General features: G+C 36.4%; 3 protein-coding genes across 7 annotated transcripts; all 3 read right to left on the reverse strand.

Moving 5' to 3' along the window:
* Nucleotides 1-171: 171 nt before the first annotated feature.
* Nucleotides 172-1,427, reverse strand: LOC113111181 (guanine nucleotide exchange factor MSS4). Its single transcript, XM_026275692.1, has 3 exons — nt 1,241-1,427; nt 958-1,130; nt 172-789 (listed from the first exon to the last, which is right to left on the reverse strand). The coding sequence occupies exons 2-3, from the start codon at nt 1,105-1,107 to the stop codon at nt 541-543; spliced, it is 399 nt and encodes a 132-aa protein (XP_026131477.1). The 5' UTR covers nt 1,108-1,130; nt 1,241-1,427; the 3' UTR covers nt 172-540.
* A 289-nt stretch (nt 1,428-1,716) lies between these two features.
* Nucleotides 1,717-8,202, reverse strand: LOC113111179 (adiponectin receptor protein 1). Of its 5 annotated transcripts, none has more exons than XM_026275689.1 (9): nt 8,048-8,202; nt 5,886-5,962; nt 5,586-5,783; nt 5,376-5,486; nt 4,750-4,921; nt 4,024-4,210; nt 3,727-3,914; nt 2,942-3,135; nt 2,700-2,828 (listed from the first exon to the last, which is right to left on the reverse strand). In XM_026275689.1, the coding sequence occupies exons 3-9, from the start codon at nt 5,727-5,729 to the stop codon at nt 2,700-2,702; spliced, it is 1,125 nt and encodes a 374-aa protein (XP_026131474.1). In that variant the 5' UTR covers nt 5,730-5,783; nt 5,886-5,962; nt 8,048-8,202. The 5 variants fall into 5 exon arrangements, with proteins under 5 accessions (XP_026131472.1, XP_026131474.1, XP_026131471.1 ...); XM_026275686.1 differs by having other exon boundaries at nt 5,577-5,783; XM_026275688.1 differs by lacking the exon at nt 5,886-5,962 and having other exon boundaries at nt 5,577-5,783; nt 8,048-8,194.
* Nucleotides 8,203-8,639: 437 nt separating this feature from the next.
* On the reverse strand, nt 8,640-13,013 carry LOC113111180 (NADH-cytochrome b5 reductase 3-like). Its single transcript, XM_026275691.1, has 9 exons — nt 12,853-13,013; nt 12,335-12,481; nt 12,170-12,242; nt 11,140-11,246; nt 10,929-11,058; nt 10,754-10,837; nt 10,589-10,674; nt 10,347-10,446; nt 8,640-9,378 (listed from the first exon to the last, which is right to left on the reverse strand). Exons 1-9 carry the CDS (start codon nt 12,865-12,867, stop codon nt 9,206-9,208), a joined length of 915 nt encoding a protein of 304 aa, XP_026131476.1. The 5' UTR covers nt 12,868-13,013; the 3' UTR covers nt 8,640-9,205.
* Nucleotides 13,014-13,180: the final 167 nt, after the last annotated feature.

Below are 13,180 nucleotides of genomic sequence, written 5' to 3' on the forward strand. Positions count from 1 at the left end.
CCTAATTAACTACCTAGCTTTCTACCAAAGTTATCTGACATTATCAAGATGAATTTGTTCTGACAGTTTAACTCTTGAGTTCTTGTTGTATTTTAGTGCCATTTTCTAATCTATTGCACATAAACTGTGATGATGAGAGAAATGTTGAAAATTTTCTACAAAAGCCTCAGATCAATTTTAGTTGTTATCAGCTTTATTTTACTTGTTTCAGTTAATATTGCAAGTGTCTGCTGAAATGGTGAAATGAGCAATGATGAATTATTGTTACATGACAGGGAAATCTTTTCATACACAAAACATCTAGATAAGAAGGATGGAAAGAACTAGTGTTAAGGAATGTTTAAAAGCATTGTCTCCATTTCTTTTTGGCAGACTGATGATAGACAGGTGCAGTGGTACATGTAAGCATACAGTGTGGTGAGAATGAAAACATTAAACAAAAACCAACTGAACTCTGCCAACATAATAAAATATGAAATCCATTTGTGTCATGTAGTCGAATACCACAGAATTTTCATATCAGTGATTTCAGTATGTGCTCTATTCATGGTTCACCCTGTCCAATGCCACATAGAAGCTCTTCTTGTCATCCAGGCAATGCCAACCAATAGGTCCGATCTCACAATCTGCACAAATAAGGAACTTTACTTTGCCTACATCTTTTGTAAAGCCCACATTCTCAAAAGTGTACATGTCATCAACCAGCCAGTGAGCTGTCAATGTGTCCCCATCCAACGTCCCGTCTGATTGACCAATGGAGGTTTTCTTTTTCATTGCAGGCAGAAAAAGCTGGGAAATGGGAACAGGTGTTGTGAAGAATACAGAGGACACAACAGTCTTAAAATAACATTCTCATCATCATACAGACTATACTATAATTCTGTGAATTACTCGGTGTAAATTCTATTTTTTAAGTGACATAACACATCAACCATAACTATATTTTTTAAAAATCACCTCCTTTTCTGCAAACAGTGCCATGCCTGGGCAGAGCACTTTGGAGCCACATCTCTGGCACAACACTGCTTTCACATTTTTACCATCTTCTGACACAAGAGAGGGGTCTACAGATCCCTCGGGAGAGCAGGTCTGTTTGCTGTCATCCATGTTAGTAAGCAATCTGGTTCAAACTGAAAACAAAACATACAATCAATTAGAATTGAGCAATTATTACTTGATTAAGCACGGTCATCTAATATGATATTAATATAAATAGTGACTAGTAAGGAAAAATACTCGCCTATGAGTCAAATCATGAGGGAAATTGATCTTAAGACAGATGTATTACCCAAATATAGTCTTAGAAATGTTGAGAACAAATATGGTAACTTAGGTGTAAACACAATAATAGACACTACTTGGTGAATACTAGCGGACTACTGTTGGCTAATGCTAATATTTGCACAACCGCTGAAGCAGACCGGTTGAAAACAAGAGACGACTTTTACGTTCCGCTCAGAATAACACAAGACTCCATTTTCAAACGATATTAGTCGTTGTTTTGTTCGTATGATGGGAACACCAAAGTCACACATGGATTATTGCATATTTAAAATTATTTATTTAGATATAATTCGCAAAGGGGAACGTGTTTTTATGCAGATCTATAATAAAAGAGACTTACAGGGATCAAATTGTGAACATATCAAAATCTCCACTGTTGTGTGAACAATTAATCTCCATCATATAAATCCACCAAATAAAAGACACACAGCGTAGGATCCATAAATATTTATTTAAACATTCACATTTCAGGTAAATGTAAATGGCATATCACCTCTACACATAACACATGGATATATGGATAGGTTAGTCTCTGTGGTAAAGCCACACAGTAAGCTTTAGTTAAAAAGGATCCAACACTACTTTTTTCAAACAGCAGTTTGAGAAAGTTCATCAATAAAGGTCAAACTTTTTTATTGGTTTATATGATTGGATAGCTTGCTTAAGTAAATTAACTAGCTATGCTTGAAACTAATGAAATTTACTACACTGTAGTTTTGGCCCATCTATTTTAAACCTATTTCCAGTGGCCTAAGGCACAGGAATATTCTTATACTTTACAGGAAAGTTTATACTTTACAGGCTGCACAGATATATCCATGCAGAAGCTTTAATAACAATGATATTTGATATCTGTGCTGTAAGGTGCGATAGTTGACCTGTATGTGTGTTTTTATTTTGACCTAGAAGTATTTTCCAAGCTGGTAGGTTTTACCTAAACCCCTCAAACCCTTATTTGCCCCTTGTGCAGTTTCCAATCAAACACATTGCTCTATTCATCAAAGTTTGGGCAATTTTTTTGGGTGTGCATCAAATGATGCCAAGAATTGTTGGTTTACATTAAGCAAAACTTAGATGCATTATATTCTGAAGGGGAAAGTCTACAGCTCAGTGAAAGTGCTTTTCACTACAAAAGAAACAAGTCCAAATCCCATGAGATTGTGCTCAAATTAAAGTTTGATGATAACAAGAGTCATCATGTTCCAGCTATTGGATACTTTTTCAGTGCCCTTTAACCCTTTAACCACACAAACACTTTCATCAAATGAAAAGTCATGGACTCTATGTAACAGGAAAAAAATAATAAGTCAAAACAATCAGGGAAAAAACTCAAAGGGAAATTAAAACAAAATCAAGGAATGAGTAGAAATGTGTGCACTAAAAATCCTAATTGAAAAGGGATGTTTGCAGAGCTCTCAGAGGAGAGTGTCATCAGTGCAGCCTCCCTCAAGTCCATAGCGGAACTCCTGCAGGTTGGACACGCCATAGAAATGAATGAAGGCCGCTGCCACCACCAGCACATGAAATATCTGGTGTGAGTGAAACTAAAAAGAGAGCAAAAGAAGTTGAGTAAAACATGCGCAAATCACTATATTTCAGAACAAGATTAAAGGAACTTATTTCTTCACTATGACAAAACAAAAACACATTATCTTACCCAAATATCGCATTTGCCCGGGAAATAGCGCTCTGGGATGCGTGCAGCATACAGCCCAGCACCTGTGATGTACATAGCGCCCATTAAATAGAACCAGCCCATCTGTCCAACAGTAGTGGCCTTGACGAAACCCTCCTCAATGGTGAAATGCATGGTGGGGATGATCCCGCTCAGTCCAAGACCCATGAAAACTCCTAAAGAAAACATTTTTACATTAATTAATGCATTGCTGTTATTTAGCCTTACTGGAGGCACTATTACAGTTTTAGTTTATTTTAAATTAGCTGTTATTTATTTATTATTTAAGTTTTTAGTAATTTGGTGTTTGTTTTGTCATTTATTTATTTTTTAATAAAAAATATTAACTAGCTGAAATAAAATTCACATTTTCATTTATATATTTTCGTTTTATATTTCATTTTATTTCAACCAATGAAAATATATATTTTTTCAGGTTTTAGTTTAATTACCTAATCAATTACCAAATCCAACCTTAATTTTTTTTTTCTTGTTCAAAAAGCAATTTAACATCAAACATTAAAAAAACAGTATGAAAAAAAAAATTCCATTCCATATCTACAGCCAATTAAACTTACGAAGAGCAAGATTTTAGAGTAGACCAATGAGATTTTGCTGTGGGCGGGGCTGCCCAAGTGCACTGCAGCAAAAACCAAATCAAGTGACAAACTTGCATGTATTTTGACTGACTTCATGACCAGACAAATTTATTTTTCATTGCATCACATCAAAACTTCCAACATTATTGCAAATAAGTGACTGCCCACCTGCTCTGGTGGGTCTGTGTCGGGGAGTGGAGAAACGGTCCCACTGGGCAACGATAATAGCTGCAATGCCCAACACACAGACGATTGTGAGGTAGATGAGACGTGGCTGAGGAGAGCAGTAGAAGGAGTAGTAAAGCCAGGGTACAAAAGAGCCCATGATCAGCAAAGCAATGCCAGAGTAGTCTAGTCTGAAAGAGAGAGAGAAAGAACATGAGAAACAGAGAGATCAAAGGCACTTAAAAATCACTTGAAATAGATATTATCTTGTTACAGTTAGTAACAAGACAATATACTTACTTGGAGAAAGTGCGAGAGACTTTCTCAGAATGGCAGTAGACCGTGTGAAAAAGCCAAGAGAAGCTGAGGCACAGCACTGCACCCAAGAAGAACATCCCGAACACCACCTTCTCCTGCAACGGGGCCATGAAGTACATATTGGGTCTTAGCATGGTAAGTGTGCCCAGGCACAAGAATAAGATTAATCCTGTGGGGGAAAAAAAACAAACAAACAAACATGTAATTGGTCAATGTAACACTTATTTTAATCTTTGACTGGATATTTAATTTATTTAAAATGCAATTCATACAGACAATGGCTCTAAATGTTCATCTTTTTTGCATCTAAAATTCATATTTTATTATAGTATTTATTTAAAAACCATTTAAAATATTTTTACCTTTAGGTAACAATGAAAACACTGCTTGGCATATGTGTTTTAGACTAGATTGTTTGAAATGCTTTCCTTTTCTTTATCATGGACGCTTTGCTTTTGATATTATTTTATATAATTATTTGAAACTTGAAATCTTAATAACAAATTTCTGTTTCATTTGTTACTATAAAATAGCTGATACATTTCAGCATAAGTAAAAGGTTTATCCTGATCCCACTTGCTCTCCAAATTAGAGCGGTGTTTGTTCTCGTAACTGAGCTGCTGCATACTCAATGCACTAAATATATGCATGAGGTGCACAACAGGCACCATTCTCTCTGACGGCTAGACACTGTAACCCTAATCTTACCCAACAAATGAGTCCAGATATTCCCAGTCTCTGTGTGGATCCTAAAAATGCTCCCAAAGCAGGCACGAAATGATGGCATGGGAGGCCGATGACCATGTAGGAGGTAGTCATTGTCTTTTAGCCACTCCGGCAGGACATGAAAGGGAATGACCCTCCAGCGGCCCTCCCAGACCTGCAGAACAGTGACCCAGCATGACTTTTATTTCATTTCTGTTCAAACTTTAATACATTTAATACGTATTTTTTGGACTATAAGTCGCACCTGAGTAGAAGTCGCAAAAGTCCCAAAATACATTATGATGAGGAAAAAAAACATAAGTCGCACTGGACTATAAGTAGCATTTATTTAGAACCAAGAACCAAGAGAAAACATTACCATCTCCAGCTGCCAGAGGGCACTCTATGTTTTCAGTGGGAGACTACAGGAGCACTGAGCAGCATAGAGCGCCCTCTCGTGGCTGGAGACGGTAATGTTTTCTCTTGGTTCATGTCTCCTAGTTCATTTCTCTTGGTTCATGTAAAATTAATTTTTTTATAAATAAGTCACACCTGACTATAAATCGCAGTACCAGCCAAAAAAAGTGCGACTTATAGTCCGGAAAATATGGTATGTGTGACGATCACACCTTATGCACAAACTCCTCCATCTTCTCCATTGCATGGTGAGCCTGCAGTGGGAGCGTCAGAACTTCTCCAACTTCTTCATCCTCCTCTTCATCAGCAAGACTGTTTGCTCCCTGTAGGCACAATCAGAGCTCAAAAGGAGCCTGCAACACTGCTGGCACTGAATATGAAAGACTCTGTAATGCATTCTGATTAATAATTACATGGCTTGCCTCTGACTGGACACCTTTGGCTCCTATGGGGCTGTTTTCCTTCAGCAGGGGACCCAGCTCCATTAGCTCCAAGTCGGCTGGAACGTGGCATTCCTCCGTGACCTGGCAGTCTGCGTGACTGGCAGACCTGATTTGGCCTGACATCAGTAGACTGCCCTGTGACCCGTCTCAGAACTCTAAAGCCTCCACTTCAGTTCACTGAGGGCCAAATATAATACATTCATTCAAAACAGAACTTCACAGCCTAAGTAAAGTTATGACAACATCAGTGACCCATAACAACTACAACAGACTGCTTACCTCTGGCAGGAGCTCTGAACACTGGCAGGTCTAAACCTGCCTCCTGATGTTTGCTTCACTATGAAATTGCATTCAGTCTTGGAAGGAAAAAAAAAAACAGCAACTAGCCATCATCTCTGCTCACATTGCTACAAAAATAGTTCACACTGGCTGAGTTTCAAAACCAAAAGAGCTGTTTTCCATGACACCTTATTTTGACATCATAGGCACATTATAATTTGTGTATTTTTTTTTTCATTCTTGTTCGCTACCATGTACTGACTAAATTTCATCACTCGCTGAAACGTTAATGGAGTGTGAGCATTAGGTTTCCATAGTAAACATCTCATTAAATTTCCTCCATAGAGTTTTAAACAATAACTTATAAACCTTTAAAAGCAAGCCTACTGTGAGCTACAAGGTTATTAATTTATAAGATATGCTTTTGTTGAAGTCATCAGCCCACATAATTTCAAAATTTTTTTTTTTTAAATAATCTGTTTAACGGGACAATGTTTAACAGGGGAATTCCTGGTAAAAAAAAAAAACAAAAAACAAAAAAAAAAAAAACATTATTTTGCAGAGAACTGTCAAGGAATCAGAGCTGCAACAATCAAATCGTACAAAATCACTTCAGTAAATTTCCTGAATGACGTAGTAGAATCAGTCTCTGTATGCTCCCAAACTACTTAAAATTTTGAAAAAGCATATTTTACAATAAATATAAAATATATCTTATATATTTTACTATTTAGCCATCATTAATGTCAATGTGCAGCACTTCACAGGATTTTGGTTCACCTCATTTAAAGGTTGTTCACTCAACAATGAAAATTTTGTCATAATTTATTCACCTAGATGTTGTTCCAATTTGAAGTCAATGGCTACCAGCAACTGTTTGGTTACCAACATTCTTCAATAAATATATTGTGTTCAGCAGGAGAAAGAAATTGATACAGGCTTGGAACAACATGAGCATGAGTAAATGATGACAGAGCATAATGTCTTGTACTATTGTCTTTTGACATGATTTTTAAGTACCTTTTTGGTTTTAAATCAAAGTTTTTAATATTTATGATTAAAATCGTAGCTGGTTGTTTTGGTTCATGGCTTATAACTCGTTAAAACAAAGACTTAAAATCCTCATGGGTAAAAAATATTTCAGGAACCAATGGCAATATATTAAAACAAAACTCTGATTTAGCCCAAGAACAAATAAGACATTTAGTTTGTGAAGAAGAGTCATGAATGTGCGAAAGTGAATTACAGATGACCATGTATTTGTAAATGAAGTAAGAACATTCTGGGTAACGTTACTCTTTATTGTTTATTCAATAACTGTTGTCTTCTTTCGACAGCTTGACAAGAATAATTTCTAACAGTTGAAAAAAAAAAAAAAAAAAAATCCGTATACAGATGCATCTCAATAAATTAGAATGTCGTGAAAAAGTTCATTTATTTCATTAATTCAACTCAAATTGTGAAACTTGTGTATTAAATAAATTCAATGCACACGGACTGAAGTAGTTTAAGTCTTTGGCTCTATTAATTGTGATGATTTTGGCTCACATTAAAAAAAAGCCACCAATTCACTGTCTGAGATGCACCTGTACAGCATAATAAAACGAATTGGTTGAGATTATATTGTGAATGGAGTTAAAAGATTCGAGTCACTGGGGTGAATCAAAATCCTCACCACTATTTCGAATCGAACTTTTTGTTCCAAATACACCGTCTCGGTAGACAGCTCAGCAGATTTCGAAATATAACCGTTATAACTAGCATTGATCTCTGTATGAATTGACATCATTCATCTCATACCTGGGAATAACGGTAATTAGCCTGCTGGCTAACAACGGGCTTTATATTTTAGGAGAGGAGCAGCCAAAACACCGGTACACGTCATTAACAACTCTTACATTATGCATAACATAGCAACAATGATAAAACTACAGCTATATGATACACAAATGTATCTCTAACGGCGATTAATTAATTAGTACGACATAAAGCCCTTTGAAAAATACAAAAGGGTTATAATTAGAGCAGGTTAGCATTGAGAGACGGAAACCGCTGCTCACCGCTAAACTAACGTTTCTGTCTGGATGCGTTTACAACAACATTATGACACAGTTTTGCCTTTAAGTTTAAATAATGATGCATTTTATCGTGCAGTTGGTTACCTGATGTCCGGATCTGTTGTTAAAGAAATAGGATCTCTTCCGGATGGCCACCAAAACAGCAGCAGGATGGAGAAATAGAGTTGCAAGCTACCGCTGAATGTCAGACGGCGAGTTCAAACCGGCTCGCTGTTGTCTTTGAATTAACGCCGCGGTGGCGCCGCCTGCTGGAGAAAGGCGGAGCTAGATTTTGTAACGCTTTAGTGGCACTAACCCATTTATTTGATGGTTCTTATGAAGGTTTCCAAATTTAGATCATTAATCTCCAGCAGGTGATTTATTGTATTGAAAAAGACCAGACAGTAACGGTTGAACATCCATCTAAAAGGGCAGCTCAGAAAGTACTGAAGTGCTTTACCATATCGCAGCGTTTGTGTAATGGTCACATTTATCTAGCACGTGCTGGCCAGATTTAGGAAGATAAAAACCCTACTATCAGTCTTTCAGCAAGGAGTATTTTGTGTTATACCAGCTGGCCTTACAATCTCCTGTAATCCCCAATCCTCATCAGTCTTTATAATCTCAGTGAATGCAAATGTGAGCATCATATTATGGCCATCATGTATTGCTGGGGGAAAAGGAATTAAAAACAAGATGCCAGTGAAAACAATTTAATAAGCTCTTCTTTGTTGCCTCTCATTTAGTGCATTCAATATTAACAACTGCATTGCTTTTAAAATTCAATATTGTTAACATAACAGATAAACATATGTGGAGTGCAACATGCATACAAAAATACTCCAGTGAAAGCAAATGCAGTATACATACATCACGTCACACAGGCACATGAATTATAATATTCAGCATTAAATTCAGCAAGCAGGTGTTGATACACACTGGTGCCTTTTAAAAGTGCATTAAATTGGGAATTTTATTTAGCATCTTATTGTGAGTTTTATGCATATCAAGGCAAAATTGTCAATATAAAGCCTGAGGATACAGCAGACAGTCTCTGTATCGTATTATAGGCTTTAAAATGAAGAATCTATTACTTTTGGACAGACTAGCACTTAAGCATTTAATATATACTGTCCACAAAAAGGATATTTGCTATATATTTATATGATCAGATTTGTAATGCCATATTTGCTTAAATACGATTGCGCGCAACTTAGTATCTTTGGAGTTATTTGTGTCTGGGGCCTGAACAACAGGAACGGTCTAATAGACGAAGCGTTGGCTCTGCTGGTAGCTCAATTTGTCAAGGTTGGGATTGCAAGCAAACTGGATCATGGGAGGTGGACCGCACATGAGGATCATAGAGTCATCACTGGGTGGAGGCAGGTGCTCCTGAATCATCTCAGCACTGATGAAGCCCTGACTGTACTCCCAATCTGCAAAGAAGTCAATGTGTGCAAATGTCAAAGAAAACCATATGATAAAAAATAAAAAAATATCTAATCTTAAACACATCCCAAGTTCTTAGAAATGTTGATCCAAGTTTAGATTCAGAAAGGTAATTTGTCCAAATTTGCCTTAAACACTGAATGCATGTGTACATTAGTTTTCATTTTCTTTAATATTTTAATGTAAAAAATACTTTTCCCACAAATATTCAAATCTATTAATTCATAAATATCATTATTTTCTGTCCGCATTGATGACATTGTGAAAGCTAAACTAAATTTGTCATGTAATATAAAAGGTCAAATTAGCTGACATTTTATTTTATTAGGACAGTTGTTACAAATTTGGATTTCATGCACAAAAATGTAAAACATGCTCATCATTCATAGGTGGTCAAGTAATATGTATAAATACAATTTTTTAAATTGTATTTAAAAAAAAATGTCAAATTCAAAATTGGGGGGTCATTAAGACATTTTTAGAATAGTTTTATTCAGAAAGGATGCATTAAATTGTTAAAGAATGATAGTAAATACTTCTGCATTAATTATATATTATATAATTAATCAAATAAATGCAGTTTTTCCTATTCTCTGCTTTCTATTTATAAAAAAAAAATCCAGAAAAAAATACTGATTTTGTTTCCACAAAAACATTAAGTAGCACAAATGTTTTCAACATTGGTACTGGTTCTTTAGCAGCAAATCATTACATTAGAATGATTTCTGAAGGACTGTGTGTTACTGAAGACTGAAAAATGGCTGTCTCAGGAATCTGAGACAGATTCCTGACAGGAGAAAAAAATATCAGGAATAAATTATATTTTAAAGTACATTAAAATAGAAAACACTTATCTTAGATTGTAATAATGTTTCACAAGATTACAGTTTTTACTGTATTTATGAGCAAATATATCAATGTATCAAACTTTACTATCTAGTAGGAAGTCATATACCTGCAGGAGCTCTGTCCACGGTGTACCAGAGTTTAAAGCGATCTGGATGCCTCGCCTGAAGCTCCTCCAGTTCATCCTTCAGCAGAATGTCCTTCTCAGTCTGGAAGGCAGACGAAAGGTAAACAAATTAATTTTATACTTGCTAAGCAGTTGAATCTGTCTGAACATCATTTTGTTTATGAGCAAACTAAAACAATGTTTATTTCATGAATACATCTGAAACAAGCCCTTTTCTAATAGACCTGGTTGGCAAACAGCAGGCTGCATGTCGTCATGTCACTTGAGTTTTTGACGATGTCACGAATCAGCTGCAACATTGGTGTAATGCCTACAAAGGGAGGAGGACAAATTATTTTAGTGATTATACGGCTTCATTATGACTGTGAACAAGGAGAAAGACGCTCTACCTGTTCCTCCAGCTATAAGACCCAATGCTCTTGCAGTCTTAGTCTCAGCAGGGGCCTTCTTATCGGCCTGTATAGCGAAGCAACCTGTTGGGAGGGGATGTAGGTGTAAGGTGTGACCACAGTGTAAATAGTTCCACCTTAATTCAGTAAATGTGTGAGTATGTGTGAGTCAGACCTTGTCCTTTGTACTCCAGCAAACCTCCTGGTCCCCTGAAGTCAATCACGTCTCCGATCCTCAAACTCTCCAGGTACTGGGACATCTTTCCCCCTTCTGGGAACTTTGGGTGCACATTCTTAAAATAAATCTGCAGAAAGAAACATGTCAGCTCTAATACTACCATTTAAAACTACAGGAGCATTTCAAAAGAAATATAGAGAATATGAACCTTCACAACGAGGTCAACGAATCCCTTGTCATTGTCGCTGGACACCGGTGTGTAAGGACGCACAACCAAATTACCATCAATCCTTGCAGACAGATAAACATGCTTGCCTTGAGAAAGAAAGACAGGGAATGTTTAGCGTCACATTGTAGAAATTATTCTAATATGCTGATTTGCTGCTCAAGAAGCATTTCATATTATTAACAGTTCACCTGCTTAATATTTTTAAGATAATGTTAACATAATGTTTTTAACATTTATTTGAAATGAAATATTTTGTAATATTATAAATGTTGTTACTTGATAAATTGAAACATTTTATTTATTAAAAACAAAAAACAAACAAACAACAAAAAACAACTTACTGACCCATAACTTTTAAATAGTGCCAATACAGATTTGTATATATCAACAAATATTTTTATTAAACTTATTTTGCATTGCTATCAGGAGATATGAGGAAAAGCATGCGAGATTATGTGTGCAACGAGAACAACAATTTTCTTTGTGCATAAACATTTTTTTCGTAGCTTCCTTAAATTAAGGTTGAACCTCTGATGTCACAGTTTTAATGATGTCCTTGCATTGCTGTCGATGCAGGGTCAGAAAGCTCTCTGATTTCATCAAAAATATATTAATTTGTGTAATTTGGGAACAGATTTGGAACATCATAAGGGTGAGTCATTAATGACAGAATTTTCATTTTTGGGTGAACTATGCCTTTAAACCCTTGTTTTGACAAACAGTCAATCCTTCACGGTCTGCTATTGGTAAACATCAGGACAGATCCGCATTTTCTCTACAAATCTGATGAGTGTCCAAATGTCTGCAATTAGTCTCAAGCAAATGTGCGTGTTTAAACAAGCTGCTTTTCAAAGCCTAAGCTCATTTATCATTTAGCACACTTATCCAAAGCAGTCAACACGAAAGGACAGGTGTGGGATTTAAGCACGTTTCAGACCAAACCCTGCAATCTTTGTATTAGCACCAGACAAACCGTCGACCCACCACCCAGTCCTCAAAGACTACTCACCAACAGGTAAACCCAAAATATGCTGCGGGCTGGGCAGGGCGAAGCGAAACCTGCGGGTATCATGGCTTATGATCTGCAGGGAAGAAAAATGTCTTATTTTGTCAGCATCTTGTCAGTATCACAAATATAAGATCTAGCACGTGGAAATAAATATAGGGCAAATACCTCTTTGTCTACTAGTCTCAGTTTGTATTTTTCAGAGGGATCAATCAGAGTAATCTGTGGTTTCCTTTTCCTGTTAAAGTAATAATAACCCAGCAGACCTGCTGTTGAGACCAGCACCACTCCAACCCCGACTGCAACTGTAGTGAACTGAAATCCAGATGAGTGCACATAAACATGGTTGAAAAGACAAATGTAACAAAAAAAATCTCCGCCCAAATGCTTGAATGAATCATCTGTATTTCCAAAAATAAACTCTGACGTTTATGCTTTGGTATCCCATTTCAAGAACTGTCTGCGGATCTAGTTTTCTACAAGACAAAGCCGTTATTTTAATAGAAACGACTGAACAGCTTGCGTTTAAGTTAATGGCATGACTAATCAATAGTGTGTGCTGATAAACTGATAAGCAATGCTATCTTAAACAAACTTGGTGGTATTCCAAAGCAGTATTTCCTCTAAATAAGAGTAAACTGCTTCAATTAAAGTTTAGCGTACTTCTTTAAAGCTTTATGACTTACATTCACGTTACTCATGACGGCTGATGTGCGTCTACAAGGAGATTCAGTCAGGAAGATTCTTCAGAGTAATATTCGTCAGACTCATTAGGCACACCCATGGACAATGCAGGCTGAGGACTCTTGTGTTGGAGGCGAATAACGCTGCGTAGTTACTGCGCATAACAGAACGATTCGAACAACGCATAACGTTTTGCGTAATCCCATCCACATTGCAACAGTATCTAATGTCTGTGGTCAGCGTCTAAAATAAAAGTCCTTGAATTTGCATGTGTCCAGAAATGAAATCTTTTAATATCTAAATTAAAAGCAAGCAAACAAAATTCAATTA

The sequence above is a fragment of the Carassius auratus genome, chromosome 11 (genome assembly GCF_003368295.1).
Source record: "Carassius auratus strain Wakin chromosome 11, ASM336829v1, whole genome shotgun sequence".
Classification (NCBI taxonomy): Eukaryota; Metazoa; Chordata; class Actinopteri; order Cypriniformes; family Cyprinidae; genus Carassius; species Carassius auratus.

Coding starts and splice junctions, on each gene's coding strand:
- LOC113111180 (XM_026275691.1), bottom strand. Junction 12,243..12,334: donor TGAGACTAGTAGACAAAGAG/GTATTTGCCCTA, acceptor TCTTCCCTGCAG/ATCATAAGCCATGATACCCG. Junction 9,379..10,346: donor CGTGGACAGAGCTCCTGCAG/GTATATGACTTC, acceptor ACTTCTTTGCAG/ATTGGGAGTACAGTCAGGGC.
- LOC113111179 (XM_026275687.1), bottom strand. CDS start 5,729: ATGTCAGGCCAAATCAGGTCTGCCAGTCACGCAGACTGCCAGGTCACG. Junction 5,487..5,576: donor TCCAGTCAGAGGCAAGCCAT/GTAATTATTAAT, acceptor TTGTGCCTACAG/GGAGCAAACAGTCTTGCTGA. Junction 3,915..4,023: donor GTCTCTCGCACTTTCTCCAA/GTAAGTATATTG, acceptor TCTCTCTTTCAG/ACTAGACTACTCTGGCATTG.
- LOC113111181 (XM_026275692.1), bottom strand. CDS start 1,107: ATGGATGACAGCAAACAGACCTGCTCTCCCGAGGGATCTGTAGACCCC. Junction 790..957: donor CACTGTTTGCAGAAAAGGAG/GTGATTTTTAAA, acceptor CCCATTTCCCAG/CTTTTTCTGCCTGCAATGAA.